General features: G+C 38.4%; 1 protein-coding gene across 1 annotated transcript; it reads right to left on the bottom strand.

Moving 5' to 3' along the window:
- Positions 1-117: 117 nt before the first annotated feature.
- Positions 118-14,441, bottom strand: LOC133873233 (bifunctional aspartate aminotransferase and glutamate/aspartate-prephenate aminotransferase-like). Its single transcript, XM_062310967.1, has 4 exons — positions 14,230-14,441; positions 640-877; positions 448-541; positions 118-344 (listed from the first exon to the last, which is right to left on the bottom strand). The coding sequence occupies exons 1-4, from the start codon at positions 14,439-14,441 to the stop codon at positions 118-120; spliced, it is 771 nt and encodes a 256-aa protein (XP_062166951.1).
- Positions 14,442-15,433: the final 992 nt, after the last annotated feature.

Raw genomic sequence — 15,433 nt, 5'->3', positions numbered from 1 at the left:
CGTCATATATGATTTTATATGACCTTATGTTAAAGTGGGTTATTGAGTAGCTTTTAAACTAGTAATTTGGTCTAATTAAACTGACAGCTAAATAAGTATAAAAATAAATAAACATCCCTAAGACAATCTTGTACCAAACTGTACATCACAAAGCACTTCCAATATAATTACACAACAAATTGTATCAAACAACGATATATTTGATGTAAAACTATCAATGAAAGGCATAAAGCACTGGACCTCATCTCTGGGTGAACAAACTGCAAGCAAAGCTTGAAGAATGCTCTGCTTGGCCCCGTTGCTAACCACAATCTGATTAGGCGTGTAAGAAATCCCATTCTCCTCTGCAACAAAACAAACCCAATTGTCCGTCAGATTCACATCTCACAAATCCACCCACCACATAAACACAACTCTCAAGCGGCACAAAATATAGCAAACACCAACCCTTTAGCTTGTGACAAATTGCTTGGCAGATCTCCATAGTCCCCGCATTTGGAGTGTACCTCGTGTAACCCTCTCGAATTGCGTTTATCCCAGCCTAGATTAATGTAAAACACTTTAGGTAAAAAAAAAAAAAAAAAAAATACAAAACAGAAAAAAAAGATTAGATTCAAAAGGCTAAAAAAGGAAAATTACTTCTGCAATCGGAGCTGGGGTATCGAAATCGGACTCTCCGGTGGCTAACCGGATAACGGGGACGGCAGCTTGGGCGAGAGCTGTGGCCTGGTCGGTGATGGCCACAGTCTTGGAAGGCTTTACGGAGTTAACTCTGGGGCTAAGAGAGAGATCAATTTCCATTGCGTCAAAACGACTCTCTGCCCTCACTGCCACACTTACTCTAGGGGATTTTACCTGCCATGTGCCCTCCAAAGACCTACCAAAACACAACCAGACAGATCAAAGAAAGAAAGGAAATGATTTCAGAGAAACAGAGAGAAGTGGTTCGATGACATTCTTGAGAGGGAGTGTACGCGGATGAGAGGCGAAAGATACGGATCTGAAACTGGGGTCTGAAGCTGAGTGGAGTCCGAGGGATTGGCCTCTCAGACTCAGATGAGGAATGGCCGATGAACTGTGCAACGAGTTAGCCATGAAAAGGACTGGCAGGTGTTGGATTCTGCTCGGTGGTGAGCGGTACTACGGCTGTTGAGGGGAAAAGAAAGAGCGTGAGAGAGAGATTTCTGAAAATGCCAAAGAAAACCTAGCCTTTGTAATATGATAAAAATTTCCTCTGAAAAAATTCCCTAGCGCCAAGAAATCCCGCCTAATTTTTTTTTTCTCAAAATGATTTATTCTACATATCAGCGTCGACTACTAGTAGTCGATGCTAATACTAAATAAAACCTATTAATTTATGCAATTTAAAATTTGTTTAAATCAAAAAAAAAAAATATTAATAAATATTTAATAATAAAATCCTATTAAAATTTTTGAAAAATAAAACTTATAAAAAAATCATATTTAATATACATATACTGTATATAGGGAAAAATATAAAATATATATACGTCATTTTTATTTTCAATCGAACTCTATAGATCTTGCATTATCCTTGTGAACTAGTTCGATCGATCAATTGATCATATTCCAAACGATAAAATGCATTAGGATCGATCAAATGTTCGATCAAACCTTCAATCATTTCAAGTTCAATCGATCCATTGATCAGACTAATGCATTAAAATCGATGAGATGTTTGATTAAACATTGAATTGTGTAACAATCTATCAATCATTTGATCATTTTATAGTTGATCGGGCTAATACAATATGATACTACAAAATCCTTAGTATCACAATTGATCAAACTAATGTGTAAGGATCGATTAGTTTGATCTTATTATTATCGATCAGACTATTGATCAATTCTTCAATCGATCGTACTAATGCATAAGGATAATACAAAATTAAAAGAGTTTGATCGATTAGACTAATGCACTAGGATCGATTAGTTGTTCGATCAAACCTTGAATTATGTCAAGTTCGATCAATCCTAAATAAGATCATGGTTTATTCGATTTTACAATGATCGAACTAATGCATTAGTATCGATTGGATCTTCGATCAAACCTTTCATCGTGTCAAATTCGATTGATCATTCGATTGATTACGATCAATCAGATTGATCTTATAATGATTAATCGAACTAATACACAAGCATAAATAATACAAAGTCCATATAGTTCGATCGATAAGACTAATGCACTATGATAGATAGGATGTTCAATCGAACCTTCAATTGTGTCAAGTTTGATCGATCAAACTGATGCGTGTAGATCAATTAGATTGATCTTATCATGTCAAGTTCGATCGATCAAACTGATGCGTGATGATCAATCAGATTGATCTTATCATTATTGATCAGACTAATGCACAATGATAAATTAAAAAAAAAAATAGAAATAGAAAATATTAATTCATAGGATTGGAAAACAGGAAAAAAATACTAATAACATAAAAATCATTAATTTTTTTGGAGTTTTTTTTTTTGTTTTTTTGTTTTTTTGTATATATGTATATATATTTCTTATTTTCCTCATTTTTATATTTTTTATGAGACATATGACCACGTGGCAGGTTTTGATTGGTTTGACAGGAAGTTCTGTTTATGATACAAAATAAAACCTAGCTATAAAAAAATAAAGTCGTTAAAACCCAAAGATTGAAATGACATTTAACCCAAAATTAAAAATTAAAAAAATAGAAAATTTTTACTAATAATATAAAAATAGTATTTTTTTTTTTCTATAGGCTTCAAATTTATTTATTTATTTTTTTTAAAAAAGTTTAATAGATTTATATGATTTTTTTTTTTGTTATACATGATCATTGGTGTCGACCTAAAGTGGACGCTGATAAGATGTTATCAGCATCGACATGCAGGAGTGGACGCTGATAACCTATTATTAGTGTCCACTTTTAGGTCGACGCTGATAGTTTTCTACTTTTTTTTTTTTTAAAAATAATTTTCTATACATGGTCATTAGCGTCGACCTAAAATGGACGTTGATAATAAGTTATTAGCGTCAACTTCAAGGAGTCGATGGTGATAACCTATTATCAGCGTCGACTTTCAATCGACGCTGATGCTTTTCAATTTTTTCAAAAAAAAAAAAAAAAAAATTATACATAATCATTAGCGTCGATCTATAGTGGACGCTGATAACCTATTATCAGCGTCCACTTTTTGGTCAACGTTGATGCTTTTCAAATTTTTTTTTTTTTTTTTTTTTTTTTTTTTTTTTTAATTTTTTTTTACAGGATCATTTGCGTCGACCACAGAGTCAACGCTAATGACCTATTATCAGCGTTGACACATATAAGTTGACACTGATAATAGGTTATTAGCAGACACATTTAGTGTCGACCAGGGATGGAGGGAGGGGGGCCGGTAGGGGCCATGCCCCCCCCCCCCCCTCCAATTTCTTGAAAAAAAGATCTATAAGGAATGCTTTAAAATAACTCTTTAAATAAATCACCTGGACATGCCTCGGAATGCGCTTCAGGCAGTCCACACTCCTCTCCTTTTCAAAGCATTTGCGTAAAATCCACGGCGATTGTGTTAGGAGAGGAAGAGAAAGGGGGAGCAGTGGTTACCCATCTTTTGTGGCCACCATGCTTCCATTTCGACTCATACTGGATCGACCCAGAACACCCCTCAGCCTTTGCTTGTATTAACCCAATTTGATTTCTACGATATTTTGGCTCAGTTTTTGTGGGTCTAGTTTTAAATGAAATGGGTTTTCCTCCTTTTGCCATTTTTCATATAATTTCCTTTAATATAAGTATAATTTCTTCTCTGTTTCTTGCATGTGTCTCTGTGTTAATGGCTAAAATTGCAAATGGAAACAGTAAGACCAAAGGATTTCACTCTTATTGCCATAGTTCAACCAACTTATGGACAATAAAACACAAACATCATAATAATCGTATGAACTGCATACGTAGAAATGAGGGAAAGAGAAGGAAAGAGAGGCATAGACAGAGAGGAATAAGAAAAAGAATTAGAAGAAGACGAAGACGAAGAAACTATGGGCTGAGTCGTGTACTCCACTATTGGATTACTTGGGTTTCAGTCTTGGTAAATAGTGTCTTCTCGACATAAGCAACATGAAATCATCTTTCATTTAACTAATTAATTAATTAATATATATATTTTTTTTATAAGTAAAGTATATTTGTAATTTATGTCTTGGCCCCTGCCCAAAATATTTTCTGGCTTCGTCCATGATGTCAACGTTAATAGTTATTTATTAGCGTCCATGAATACTTAAATGTTGTTGCTATTTCTCAACCCGAGCGAGGCAAAATTTCCCGTCAGGTTATTAGCAACGACACATTAGCGTCGACACCAAAGTTGACGCTAATAGTGCGTTTTTTTGGACAATTAGCGTCGACTAAGGGGTCGACGCTAAGAATGTTAATAGTTGATGCTAATAGTCGATTATCAGCGTCGACTACCAAATTCGACACTAATAGTCGACTATCAGCGTCGACTTTTAGTCGACGCTAATTGTAAAGCCGACGCTAATTGTGTCGCCCCTAATGAGTGAATTTCTTGTAGTGACTCCACCAGCCAATCACGTAACATTAACTTGTGCTTGCACAGGTTGTGCATTTGCTTGTGTAGTAGGATCAAACGACTTCAATATGGTGACTGGCGAGTTCATTCCTAGATTCTTATCAACGAATTTTTATCATAATCAAACATAGGCCGTTACTTAGCCCAGACCTCAATCATCAAGTCGTAATACTCAAAAGGGTCCTAACCCTCTCCTATGCTCTGGTCTTTCTCAATTAAACCTATTTGGATCGTCACCTATTCTCAGATCGTCTGTTGTGGTCAATAGAGCCGAATGCTCTGATACTATACTGTAATACCTCCAAAATTAAATAATTGTATTTACTTAACTTTGAGGGTTACTGTCGATTCTTCCAGATCGATTAGCTGATAACTGATTAGTGGAATTACTAATAAACTTATCAGAGTAAAAAGCATGCGGAAGATCTGAGACTTTTAGCAATAAACCTTTAAGACAAAATCATATATCATCAATCATAGGTTTAGAGCCTCTAAACAGACATTACCATAGCAATTAACTACCATATATATATATATATATATCCGATTTTATTTGATCTATCGGAAATCTATTGCAGCATCACAAACTTTTTTGTTTTCACGTTGAAAGGCTAATTATGTTATGAAAGAATACAAAAAAAAAAAAAAAAAAAAAAAACTTTAGGATTGCTGAATAAAAGACTAAATAAATATAGAAATATAAAGCAACGAAGCCATTATAGAATTTTTTAACTACTCCAAAATAAAAGGAAGGATGGTTATTGGATAATTTATTGATTAGGGTCTGGTCTGATAGACCCTATATTTTCTGTTTCTTTGATGGGAGGTAAAAAAGAATTCCATTGTAGAGCTGTATGTAATGCAAAAAAGATGTGTGTGTGTATATATATATATGAGTCATAGCTATTCCCTATATGGTATACAGATGATATTAACCTCTTCTTGGCATGGTTGACGTTATCCCGAGAGATCTGTAAGATAACACCAGTGCCCCAGATATTGTATGCATACTATCATATACTAGTAATCCAACTGAGTTTGACTTCAGCTGGCCTACGCTACTTACTTACTAGTAAAGCCGTAATCATGACCTTTATTATACATGGTGCGCCCGTCACAAAACAACCATTGGATTCAAGGCCAAATATAAAATTAAATCTCTCTGACCATAGGGTCAAGCCCATATAACAGTAAGCCCATGGCTGTCATATCGCACGTACCGGTGTACCATCTTATAGCAAATATCGTTCATTTACTTTAAAAAAAACATATATAGGTATTTATCCACAAGAAGCAATTAATGCATGTTATAAAAAAAGAGTAGGCTTAGGACATATCATTATGAAGAATAAAGTATGCTCAGTCTGCTGAAATATTATTTTTAAGGCATTTACTTACCTCAAACGTTCATCCATAAGCTTGGATACCTTGAACTCTCGCTATAGTGAAACATACCCTAATATTAAACATAATAAAACGACGGTTCTAATTCATGCAAGTAAAAATTCTAATGTCAACTTTGGCATTCTAGCCTACCATTAAAACCACAATTAACTATATATGGTCATTGTTGAATGTTCGGTGTCGAGGTCAAGCATTCGATTAGCAAGGCTCAAACGTTTGGTAAAAATGCCGCGAACGTTCGAGGGGTACCGAAGTGCATGAAAAACTCAAGCTAGAACATTTTTTATACTAACCAAAGCTCACAGTTTCCACATATCTTTATTTCGTATAAAACTTATCTTTCTTTTCATTCACTACAAAATTTTTGTCAATTTGCCACTTGCATTTCGACACGTGTACGGACACTGTACACGTGTCGATCAGGTTGCCACGTGTAAATAGCCACGCGTGCGACTCGTGTTAGATCAGAAAGTGACTAATTGCACATTTTGACACGTGTATCTTAATACATGTGTCAGATTAGACACGAGTATTGGAATACACGTGTCTGACAGTCAGACATGTGTATTAAATACACGTGTCCAACTGTCAGACACGTGTATTGATGTGTGTTTTAAATAGTACTCGCAAGTGCACGAATCGTTTTACAATATAGTGTTATGCAAGTGCGAGGTCGATCCCACAGGGAAATGGTCAAATATTAGTGTCTTGCTTGATTAACCCCATTTTAACCTAGTTCCAAAGGTTTGAGAAATGATTGAAGAACAAAAGACTAATGGAAAGAGATGTAATGAAATATGCAAATTAAAAGGAACTAAGGTTAAGGAATCCACCAAACCAAATCCTACAACTCACACTCTTGGTTTCCACTTGAACACCCAAAGAACATTAAGCTTAGGGTGTTATCCAAGTTTCTTAACCATAAACCCAAGAACCATTAAATGAATCCAACTCATTGACAAATCACAAAGAGTACCGATTGAAATCAAAACATCCAATGTATCATTCAATCACAATGGATATCATCATTCAAACCGATAAAACAATGTATTAGTCGGTTGAAACACATAAAATGTCCTCTATCCACCACTAACCACATTCATTGCAAAAGATAAAGCTTTAAATGAATGGAACTTGAACAACTAAAATGATATATCATTAAATGTGCAAGTGGTACAGCAAGATTGTGAGTGTCATCAATGGAAAGGTTTCATCCTCAACCCTAGTTGAGGTTACTAGCCTTCCATAACTAAGAACACCACAAGAAAATGATGAACAACCATGGAAATGAAAGAAAAGCTCTACAAAGAGAAAGTATCTGAAAATAAACTACTGAATTACACTACAAGAAGCACGAAATTAAACCTATCTACAGAGTTTCTGCTCTATTCTTTCCTTTCCTACTCTCTCTACTACTCTCTCAACAAGGGGATGTCTATGGCTTTTATAGAAGAAGGCTAGGGCAAGAAATGACTCCTCTACCCTCCTCTAGGGTTCCTCTGCAGCTAGAGACAACCCCAAACACGAAACTAGCGTGTTCTGCAGCGGAAATCAGAGGGAGGACTGCTTTTTGGCTTCTGATTGGGCGTTCTGGCGCGCTCTGCAAAAGCAGTTTCTGGGAAATTTCGATCGATCGACTTCGGGCAAATTTTCGATCGATCGAATTTTAAGTTCGATCGATCAACTTGTCAGGGTCTCCGAATTTCCAGTTATCTCCTTATGAACTTTGCCATTCCTCTCTTATTGTCCTACAGAAACAGAAAACACAAAAACTAACCAAAACATTAGAAAATAACAAGGCTAAAGGTCTAACTAGTGCAAATCAAGAGGTCCAAATACACAATATTTGGCACTCATCATGTATGAAGATACACGTGTTTATTTTGTGTTTTTTTTTTGAAAAAAAATTTAATTGTATTTTTTATTTAATTCTTTAATTGTATTTTTAAATTAAATTAAAAATACAATTAAAGAATTAAATAAAAAATACAATTTGAAATTTGTTTTTCAATTTAAATTTTCTTATTTTTGACCACAAATAATGCAATATTTATTTTACCCAAAAATATCAAAAAATCAAATTACACAAACTAATAATTAATAACGTATTTGTTAACTGTGCAAATCTTTACAAACAAAAAATAATTACAAAAAATAAACATATTCGTTAATAACAAAAAATAATTGCACAAAATATATACAAATCCGAAGGGCGTCTCTGCGGAGCACGAGGTACCGTCCCAGGCGTGTTCTCGCCAACCTGCGATTGCTGCGCAAGGGATGGTGTAGCGGGCGAAGGTGTAGCGATAGGGGAGTGCTGGCTCAGCCGTCGTCCAATAGGCGACAACGTACCAACCGTTGTCGCATTACTTGCAAGTAATATAGACAATTAAAGTATATAATATTACTTGCAAAATTAAAGGGGTAATGAAAACAAATTGAAATTAATTTTGTCCTATACACAATATAAATCATACCTGCAGATGCACTACTAACAGACGACGTACTACCTATGTTTGCAGGTGAAGACTGAGCACCAAGACATGATTGTGATACTCCCATTGAGGACATGAAGACCTCGAATTGTCGCATGTGCTGTTCCATGGCGTCGAACTGTCGCATGCGCTGCTCCAACGCGTCATTCCTCTCTCGCTCAGCCCGTAGCTCCGCTTGGATTTCTTCCATCTTCCGACCGTGTTCGGCCCAATCCCGAGATGTGCCCTCAGATGATCCCCCCTGTGAGCGAGGCTTGTATGAGAAACATGTCCCCCGAACAGGAGTAACGTTCGACCCAACCTGCCGAACCCTCCCCATGTACTCAGGCCTCCCAACCGCCTTTTCATACGCGTCGTTCAGTGCCCAACGCACCGTGTCTGCTGAGACGCTTTGCGTGGCGGCTGGATCACTGGATAAACTCTGCGTCATCCTTTCCTGTACGTCGTCAACATGAAATACTCATATATTGAATAATGCATATCACACACATAATTTAGAAATATTAGTAAAATAGATCAGTAGCATACGCATAGGGCCCGTGTACGATCATTCAAGTAAGTGCCGTCCTTCCTTGTGTGGGTCTTCACGAATGACGTGGCGCGAGTGGGGGGCGTGCCAGATGTACATGTCTGTCGTCATCCAGTTGAAATATATAACAAACAGAGAGCGAGAAAATAGTGTAAAGAAAAAGAAAAACAATTAGCAACAAATACGAAAAACATAAACATATATTTGTTCATACCTCCTCGTGATTACATCTGGCATAACTTTTGGATCCCATACAATGGGGAAGGTCATTCTGCTCCCGCAACCTCTTCATTCGTTCAGAGGTCGCCTACGCATTGAACATTAAGATAAAAATGTAAGCATTGACACACTTAAAGTAGTAACAAAATTAAATGAACTGTTATTAAAAAACCACAACATATTTTTGTCATACAATTAAAGACCTACATACCCTTTTTTGCTCAGTGCACCAACCGCTCAACATGAACTCTACATCTTCTGCGTTATACTTCGCAAAAGCATTGTCCGGCACTCTCGCACGTATAATCTCGGGCGTGTCACCGTCTCGAATATCTAGCTTGGTTTTGAACCTCGACTTCCACGAGCGGTGCTTACGGCCAATATCATTCCATGCTTCCTGTTGTGCCTTGCGCTTGTCTATTGATACAGGTAGATAGAACTCCTCCTGCACATTCAATTTAAGCATTAGTTTAAAAACTTCAAGAAAAACTTAATCTTAAGTTTAATTCATATAAATAAATAAATTAGATTCATAAACATACCATCAGCGCGTCCCACATAGCCTGCTTAATCTGCTTATCTACCTTCGTCCATTCGTCCCACATATGTATGTAGGACCCGCTCCTGATAAGCATGCCCTCAGCCCGCCTAAAACAATTGTAGGCTCGTCCTGCAGGTTGTAGAGTAGCATTGTACTGCAACACAACCTTCTTCTCCCTCAGGAGCACCCAATTTCTCTCTGGGTCCCTAATCACTCATAATATATGGTTCCGTCTGGGTTAAACCCTAATGAAAAAAATATACAACATTTAATTGGTTAACACTAAAAAACATAATTATATCAACAAATTGTAAATTCAATTTATTTTTCTTTCAAACTTAATATTTATTTTTGGTAACATAATATGAGTTTGAAGGATTTCTAAATATGTACTTACCCAGCAACCGAATCTGGTCAATCTGTATGTGCTGGGTCGCCTGTGACCTCCTCGCCAACCCCTCTCCCTGGTGGAGGCTGCTGATCATCATCTGAAAGCATATCCTGGGGGCTATCGGGGGCCAACTGATCGGTGCCCAACATCGCAACGTCCCCCTCATGGAGAATCTGGCTCCCCCCCAGATCTGGCATCTGACTCTCATCGAAAAGTGGTACTTGGCTCTCTCCAGATATCGGCACCTGGCTCTCCCTAGATAAAGGCACCTGGCTCTCTCCAAGCCTCAGGCCCTGACTCGCTGCGGATGCTGCCATTTGTCTCAACCCCATACTCTAGCCCTGCATCGCTGCCTGTGCTGGCATCTACATCTCCCCGGTCTGTGGCAGAGGAAACCTATTATCCTGTGTCTCACTATCAGATCCACATGGCATAGGTCCAGTATATGTATACGGAAAGTATGGTGCATAACCATGTGGCTCCATCCCCTCTCTCACCCACCATCGAGCCACGTTACCTGGTGGGGTGAACCCTATTTGAGATAATGTCGGCAGCTCCGAATATGGAGAATTGGAATATCTAGCTGTGCTGGTCTGCTCGTGATCTGACGTGGGCACAGCCACCGTACCTGGCAACAATGGTCTATAAGCGGCATCTGGGTGGTGTGGCCACGCCGCAGTATATAATGCCGTCGAATCTGTGGGCGTGGTCATGGGAGGCACGGGTGGGCGGGGTGCCCGATATGCACAAGGAGGGGGTCTCTGGTCCATCGATACCTGCGAACAAATGTAAACAAATTAATTAAAATTTGTATTTTATATATTATTAATGAATGTGCAAATTATAAAATGAAATTTATGCAAATAAAAAAAAGTGTATTGAGTTCAAGCGAATTGTACCAACACTAAATATATCAATCATTGTATCACGAGAGCTTCAATCGGATCAATGTCGGGCCTGTCGTACTCGAATTCATCATTCGTATCGGGTAGGTCATCAGTGGCTAGTACGAGCGGTCCACACTCATGATAGGTTGTACCTACCTCATTACTCCCTTCCCCCTGACCAACGTCGTACAAGTTGCGCGGTTTGGTCATAACTGCACAAACCCAATTTGGGTTCCTTCCATCTTCGATGTAGAATACTTGATCTACCTGAGATGTAAGCACGTACGGCTCGTCCTTAATCAGTTCTCCCCTGTGGACGAGGTGATTAAAATTGACAAACACTAGGCCATACTCGTCTATTCTGAATCCTCTGTCCATCGTGGGGTCTGCCCAATTGCACTTAAATAGGACGTACGTAATCCTGTCATAGTACTCGACCTCAACTATATCGGTTAACTGCCCGTAGTACGTTTTGCCTTCAACGGTTGGAACACATACGCCGCTGTTCTGAGTCCTCCTTCCCACATCATGGGCAAGCGTGCGGAACAATTTCCCATTTACCACGTACTTGTTGTACTCGACTGCTGTCCTTTAGCCATCTACAACGCATAACCAATTTGTGGCCCAATTCCTCCCTACGTTGATCCTCCAGGCCAACAACCTATGTTATAATTACAATTATTAAAGATCACATTGGTTAATTACACTGAACAAGCATAAATTTTTCCAATTTCAAAATTACCACTATTTCCTTACATATGCACGGTACCATTCGCAGAACTACTCATGATGTTGTGCTTCAATAAGAGCCTCCGTAATGCGACCCCTAGTGCATGATCGCCTAAGCGCGTCTTTGTGCATCCTACATTCAGCGTATACAATTATGTAATAATTGTTATTAATAATTTTATTCGAATTCTGTTAAATATATAAACACTACTTACATCCGCAAATTGTGAAACTCTTCAGAGTTGAACACAATATAACGATGAATCTGGTGCATTGTCAACCGGTTCAGGGTAACTCGCGTGCCCGCCCCTTTGGATCTATTAGGATTTCTTTGAGGTCTGTTGTGAAATGTTGGTACGTTATCCAGATACCTTGAACATAACGTTACCAGCTCGGTCGCTATGTTCCCCTTTGCAATGCACCCTTCAGGAGCCGCTTTATTGTGCACATTAGACTTGAAACTCCCAAGACTCCTGGTGTACATACATACACGACATTTTTATTGTCGTCAATTAGGGACCAATTAAATCAAAATATATATGTATATATTACGCGAAATTTTACCTCTCTGCCGGGTACATCCACCTATACTGCATGGGTCCGCCGAGTCTACAATTGCGCATAAGATGCACGACCAAGTGGACCATGCTGGTAAAAAACCCTGGAGGAAATACCTGTTCTAGCTTGCACAAAGTAATATAGATGTCACCTTGCAGTCGGTCCATCTCTTCTTGTGATAGCTTAGTTGAACATATGCCTCTAAAAAATACAGAAATCTCCACAAGTGGTCTAACAACTTTATCTGGCAATGACTGATGCAATGCAATTGGGAGAAGCTGTTGCATCAGTATGTGGCTATCATGGCTCTTCAACCCAGAAATTGTACGGTCCTTGAGCCGAACACACCGTGAAATGTTTGAGGCGTATTCGTTCGGGACCCTCACATTTCAAAGAACCTTCAGAAAATTTTCTTTGTCCTCCCTAGACATTGTGTGACAGGCAGCGGGAATATACGTCTTAACATTTGCGGCTGTGAACGGATGCAACTTAAGTCTCAACCCCATTTCCTGCAAGTCCAGCCGAGCTGCCAGGTTGTCCTTTGTTTTCCCTTTGATATCCAAAATAGTACCAAGTATATTATCCATGACATATTTTTCTATGTGCATAACATCAAGATTGTGCCGAAGCAAATTGTCTTTCCAATACGGCAAACTGAAAAAAAAAAACTTTTCTTCTTCAACATAACATCATCGGAACTCCCTGCACCCTTCTTCCGCTTCTTCCGTTTCTTCTTCTTACCCATGTTCTCATCCCTAAACGCAACTCCGTCTAACTGTTGGAGGATCTCGTCTCCGCATGGCACATTTGGCGCGTTGTCAAATTCTTCAGTACCGTCAAATGTTCTTCTGTTCAGCCGCAATAGATGTTCAGTTGGCAAGTATCTCCTGTGCCCCATGTAGCAAAATTTACATCCGTTCTTTAAATATTTAGAACGTGTCGATTGCATACAGCAAGGACATGCCTTCACACCCCTGTTAGGCCAACTAGATAAATCTTCATATGCTGACAAGTCATTTATTGTCCACATCAACTGGGATCGCATATTAAAATTTTCCTTCTTTGAAGCATCGAATGTTCATACCCCTACATTCCACAGTTCCAGCAACTCATCAATCAATGGCTGAAGGTAAACATCAATATCCATACCAGGTGAGCTCGGTCTAGGAATAACTAGTGACAGGATGAACGACGTCTGTTTCATGCACATCCAATGAGGCAAATTGTACGGCACAAGCATTACGGGCCATGTGCTGTGGGATGTGCTCATGTTCCCAGAAGAATTAAATCCATCTGCTGTCAAACCAAGCTGGACGTTCCTACTGTTTGCCATAAAATTTGGATGTAAAATGTCAAACGATCTCCATGCCTCACCGTCGGCCGGGTGCCTCAATACGCCATCCCTAGTGCGGCCTTCTGCATGCCATCTCATATGGGGCGCAATATGCTTAGACATGAATAACCTCTGTAACCGTGGGATGAGTGGAAACCACCTCAACATCATCACCGGGCGTTTTTTCCTCGATGATATGACCTCACCATCCTCATCTATATGTGTATCAGCCCTTCACTTAGATTCTCCACATACGGTACATGAATCTAATTCTTTATTGTCTTTCCAGAATAACATACAGTCATTACGGCACACCGGGATCTTCTCATACCCTAGACCTATGAAACTTAGGAACTTCTTCACCTCATACGTATTAACTGGCAATGTCTCATTGCAAGGAGGCAACAGTTGATTGATAAACTCGAGAATGTATGAAAATTTTTTGTTACTAATACCTCCAACGCACTTCAAATTGTACATGTGTACAGTAGCACTCAATTTACTATGCTTGGTACCAGGGTGAAGTGGCTTCTCGGCAGTCTTTAACAACTCTTGGTACTTCAATGCGACCCTGCAAGAGGTTCTTTCGTCAACTTGTTGCGGATCCGTACTGACGGCTTCAGCAACATCGTGTATGCCGAAGGCGTCATGCAACATGGCGTGCATGTCATCATCGTGTTCCAGGGCCCCACCCTGTTCAGTGCTACAGGCAGCAGAATCTGTGCCACTGTGATGACTCGAACACTGACCACGAACAGCAGACCCGCTCATGGTCTCACAGTGCATATACCACAAATTGTATCCCGGATTCGTCCCCCTACGTCCTGTCAGGTGGGCAATAACGTAATATGGAGTGTGACACTGGTTATTTCGACAATACTTGCATGGGCAGTAAATTTTGCCATCGACAGCCGTACAGTTACTACCGGCAAATGCCACAAACGCCTTACACCCGTCGTTATACTGTGTCATACCCCTACGTGCTGACATCCAAGACTTGTCCATATTTCTCTGTATAGGGTTAAGAGACTGAGACAAATCATACTTCTTACAATGTGAACTTGTAAAAAAGGAAAGAACATGTGTTACAATTTTACGGTTATGGTTTTAGGGTTTATGATTTAGGGTTATGGTTTTTGTAGTTTTTTTTTTTTTTAAGGGTTTAGGGTTTAAGGTTTATGGTTAGGGTTTTTGTTTGTGTTTTAAGGGTTTAGGTTTTATTTTTTTATTTATATTTTTTGAAGGGTTTAGGGTTATGGTTAGGGTTAGGGTTTAGGGTTTACTTTTTTATTTATATTTTTTGAAGGGTTTAGGGTTTTTTTTTTTTTCTTAAGGGTTAGGGTTTTAATTTTTTCTTAAGGGTTTAGGGTTAGGGTTTTTTTTTTCTTAAGGATTTAGGGTTAGGGTTTTTGTTTTTTCTTAAGGGTTTATGGTTTTTGTAATTCTTTTTTTTTTTTTTTAAGGGGTTATAGTTTTTGGTTTTTGGTTTTTTTTTTTTTTTTTTTTTTTTTTTTTTTTTTTTTTTGTAGAGTTTAGGGTTTAGGGTTTAGGGTTTTTTGGTTTTTTTTTAGTGTGTAGGGTTTAGGGTTAGGGTTTTTGTTTTTCCTTATAGGTTTAGGGTTTTTGTATTTTTTTAGGGTTTAGGGCTTAGGGTTAGGATTTTTGTTTTTTCTTATAGGTTTAGGGTTTTTGTAATTCTTTTTTTTTTTTTTTAAGGGTTTCTAGTTTTTGGGTTTTTTTTTTTTTTTTGTAGAGTTTAGGGT

This window comes from Alnus glutinosa, chromosome 7 (genome assembly GCF_958979055.1).
Source record: "Alnus glutinosa chromosome 7, dhAlnGlut1.1, whole genome shotgun sequence".
NCBI classification, from domain to species: domain Eukaryota; kingdom Viridiplantae; phylum Streptophyta; class Magnoliopsida; order Fagales; family Betulaceae; genus Alnus; species Alnus glutinosa.
This window is presented reverse-complemented; position numbering and strand designations above follow the sequence as displayed.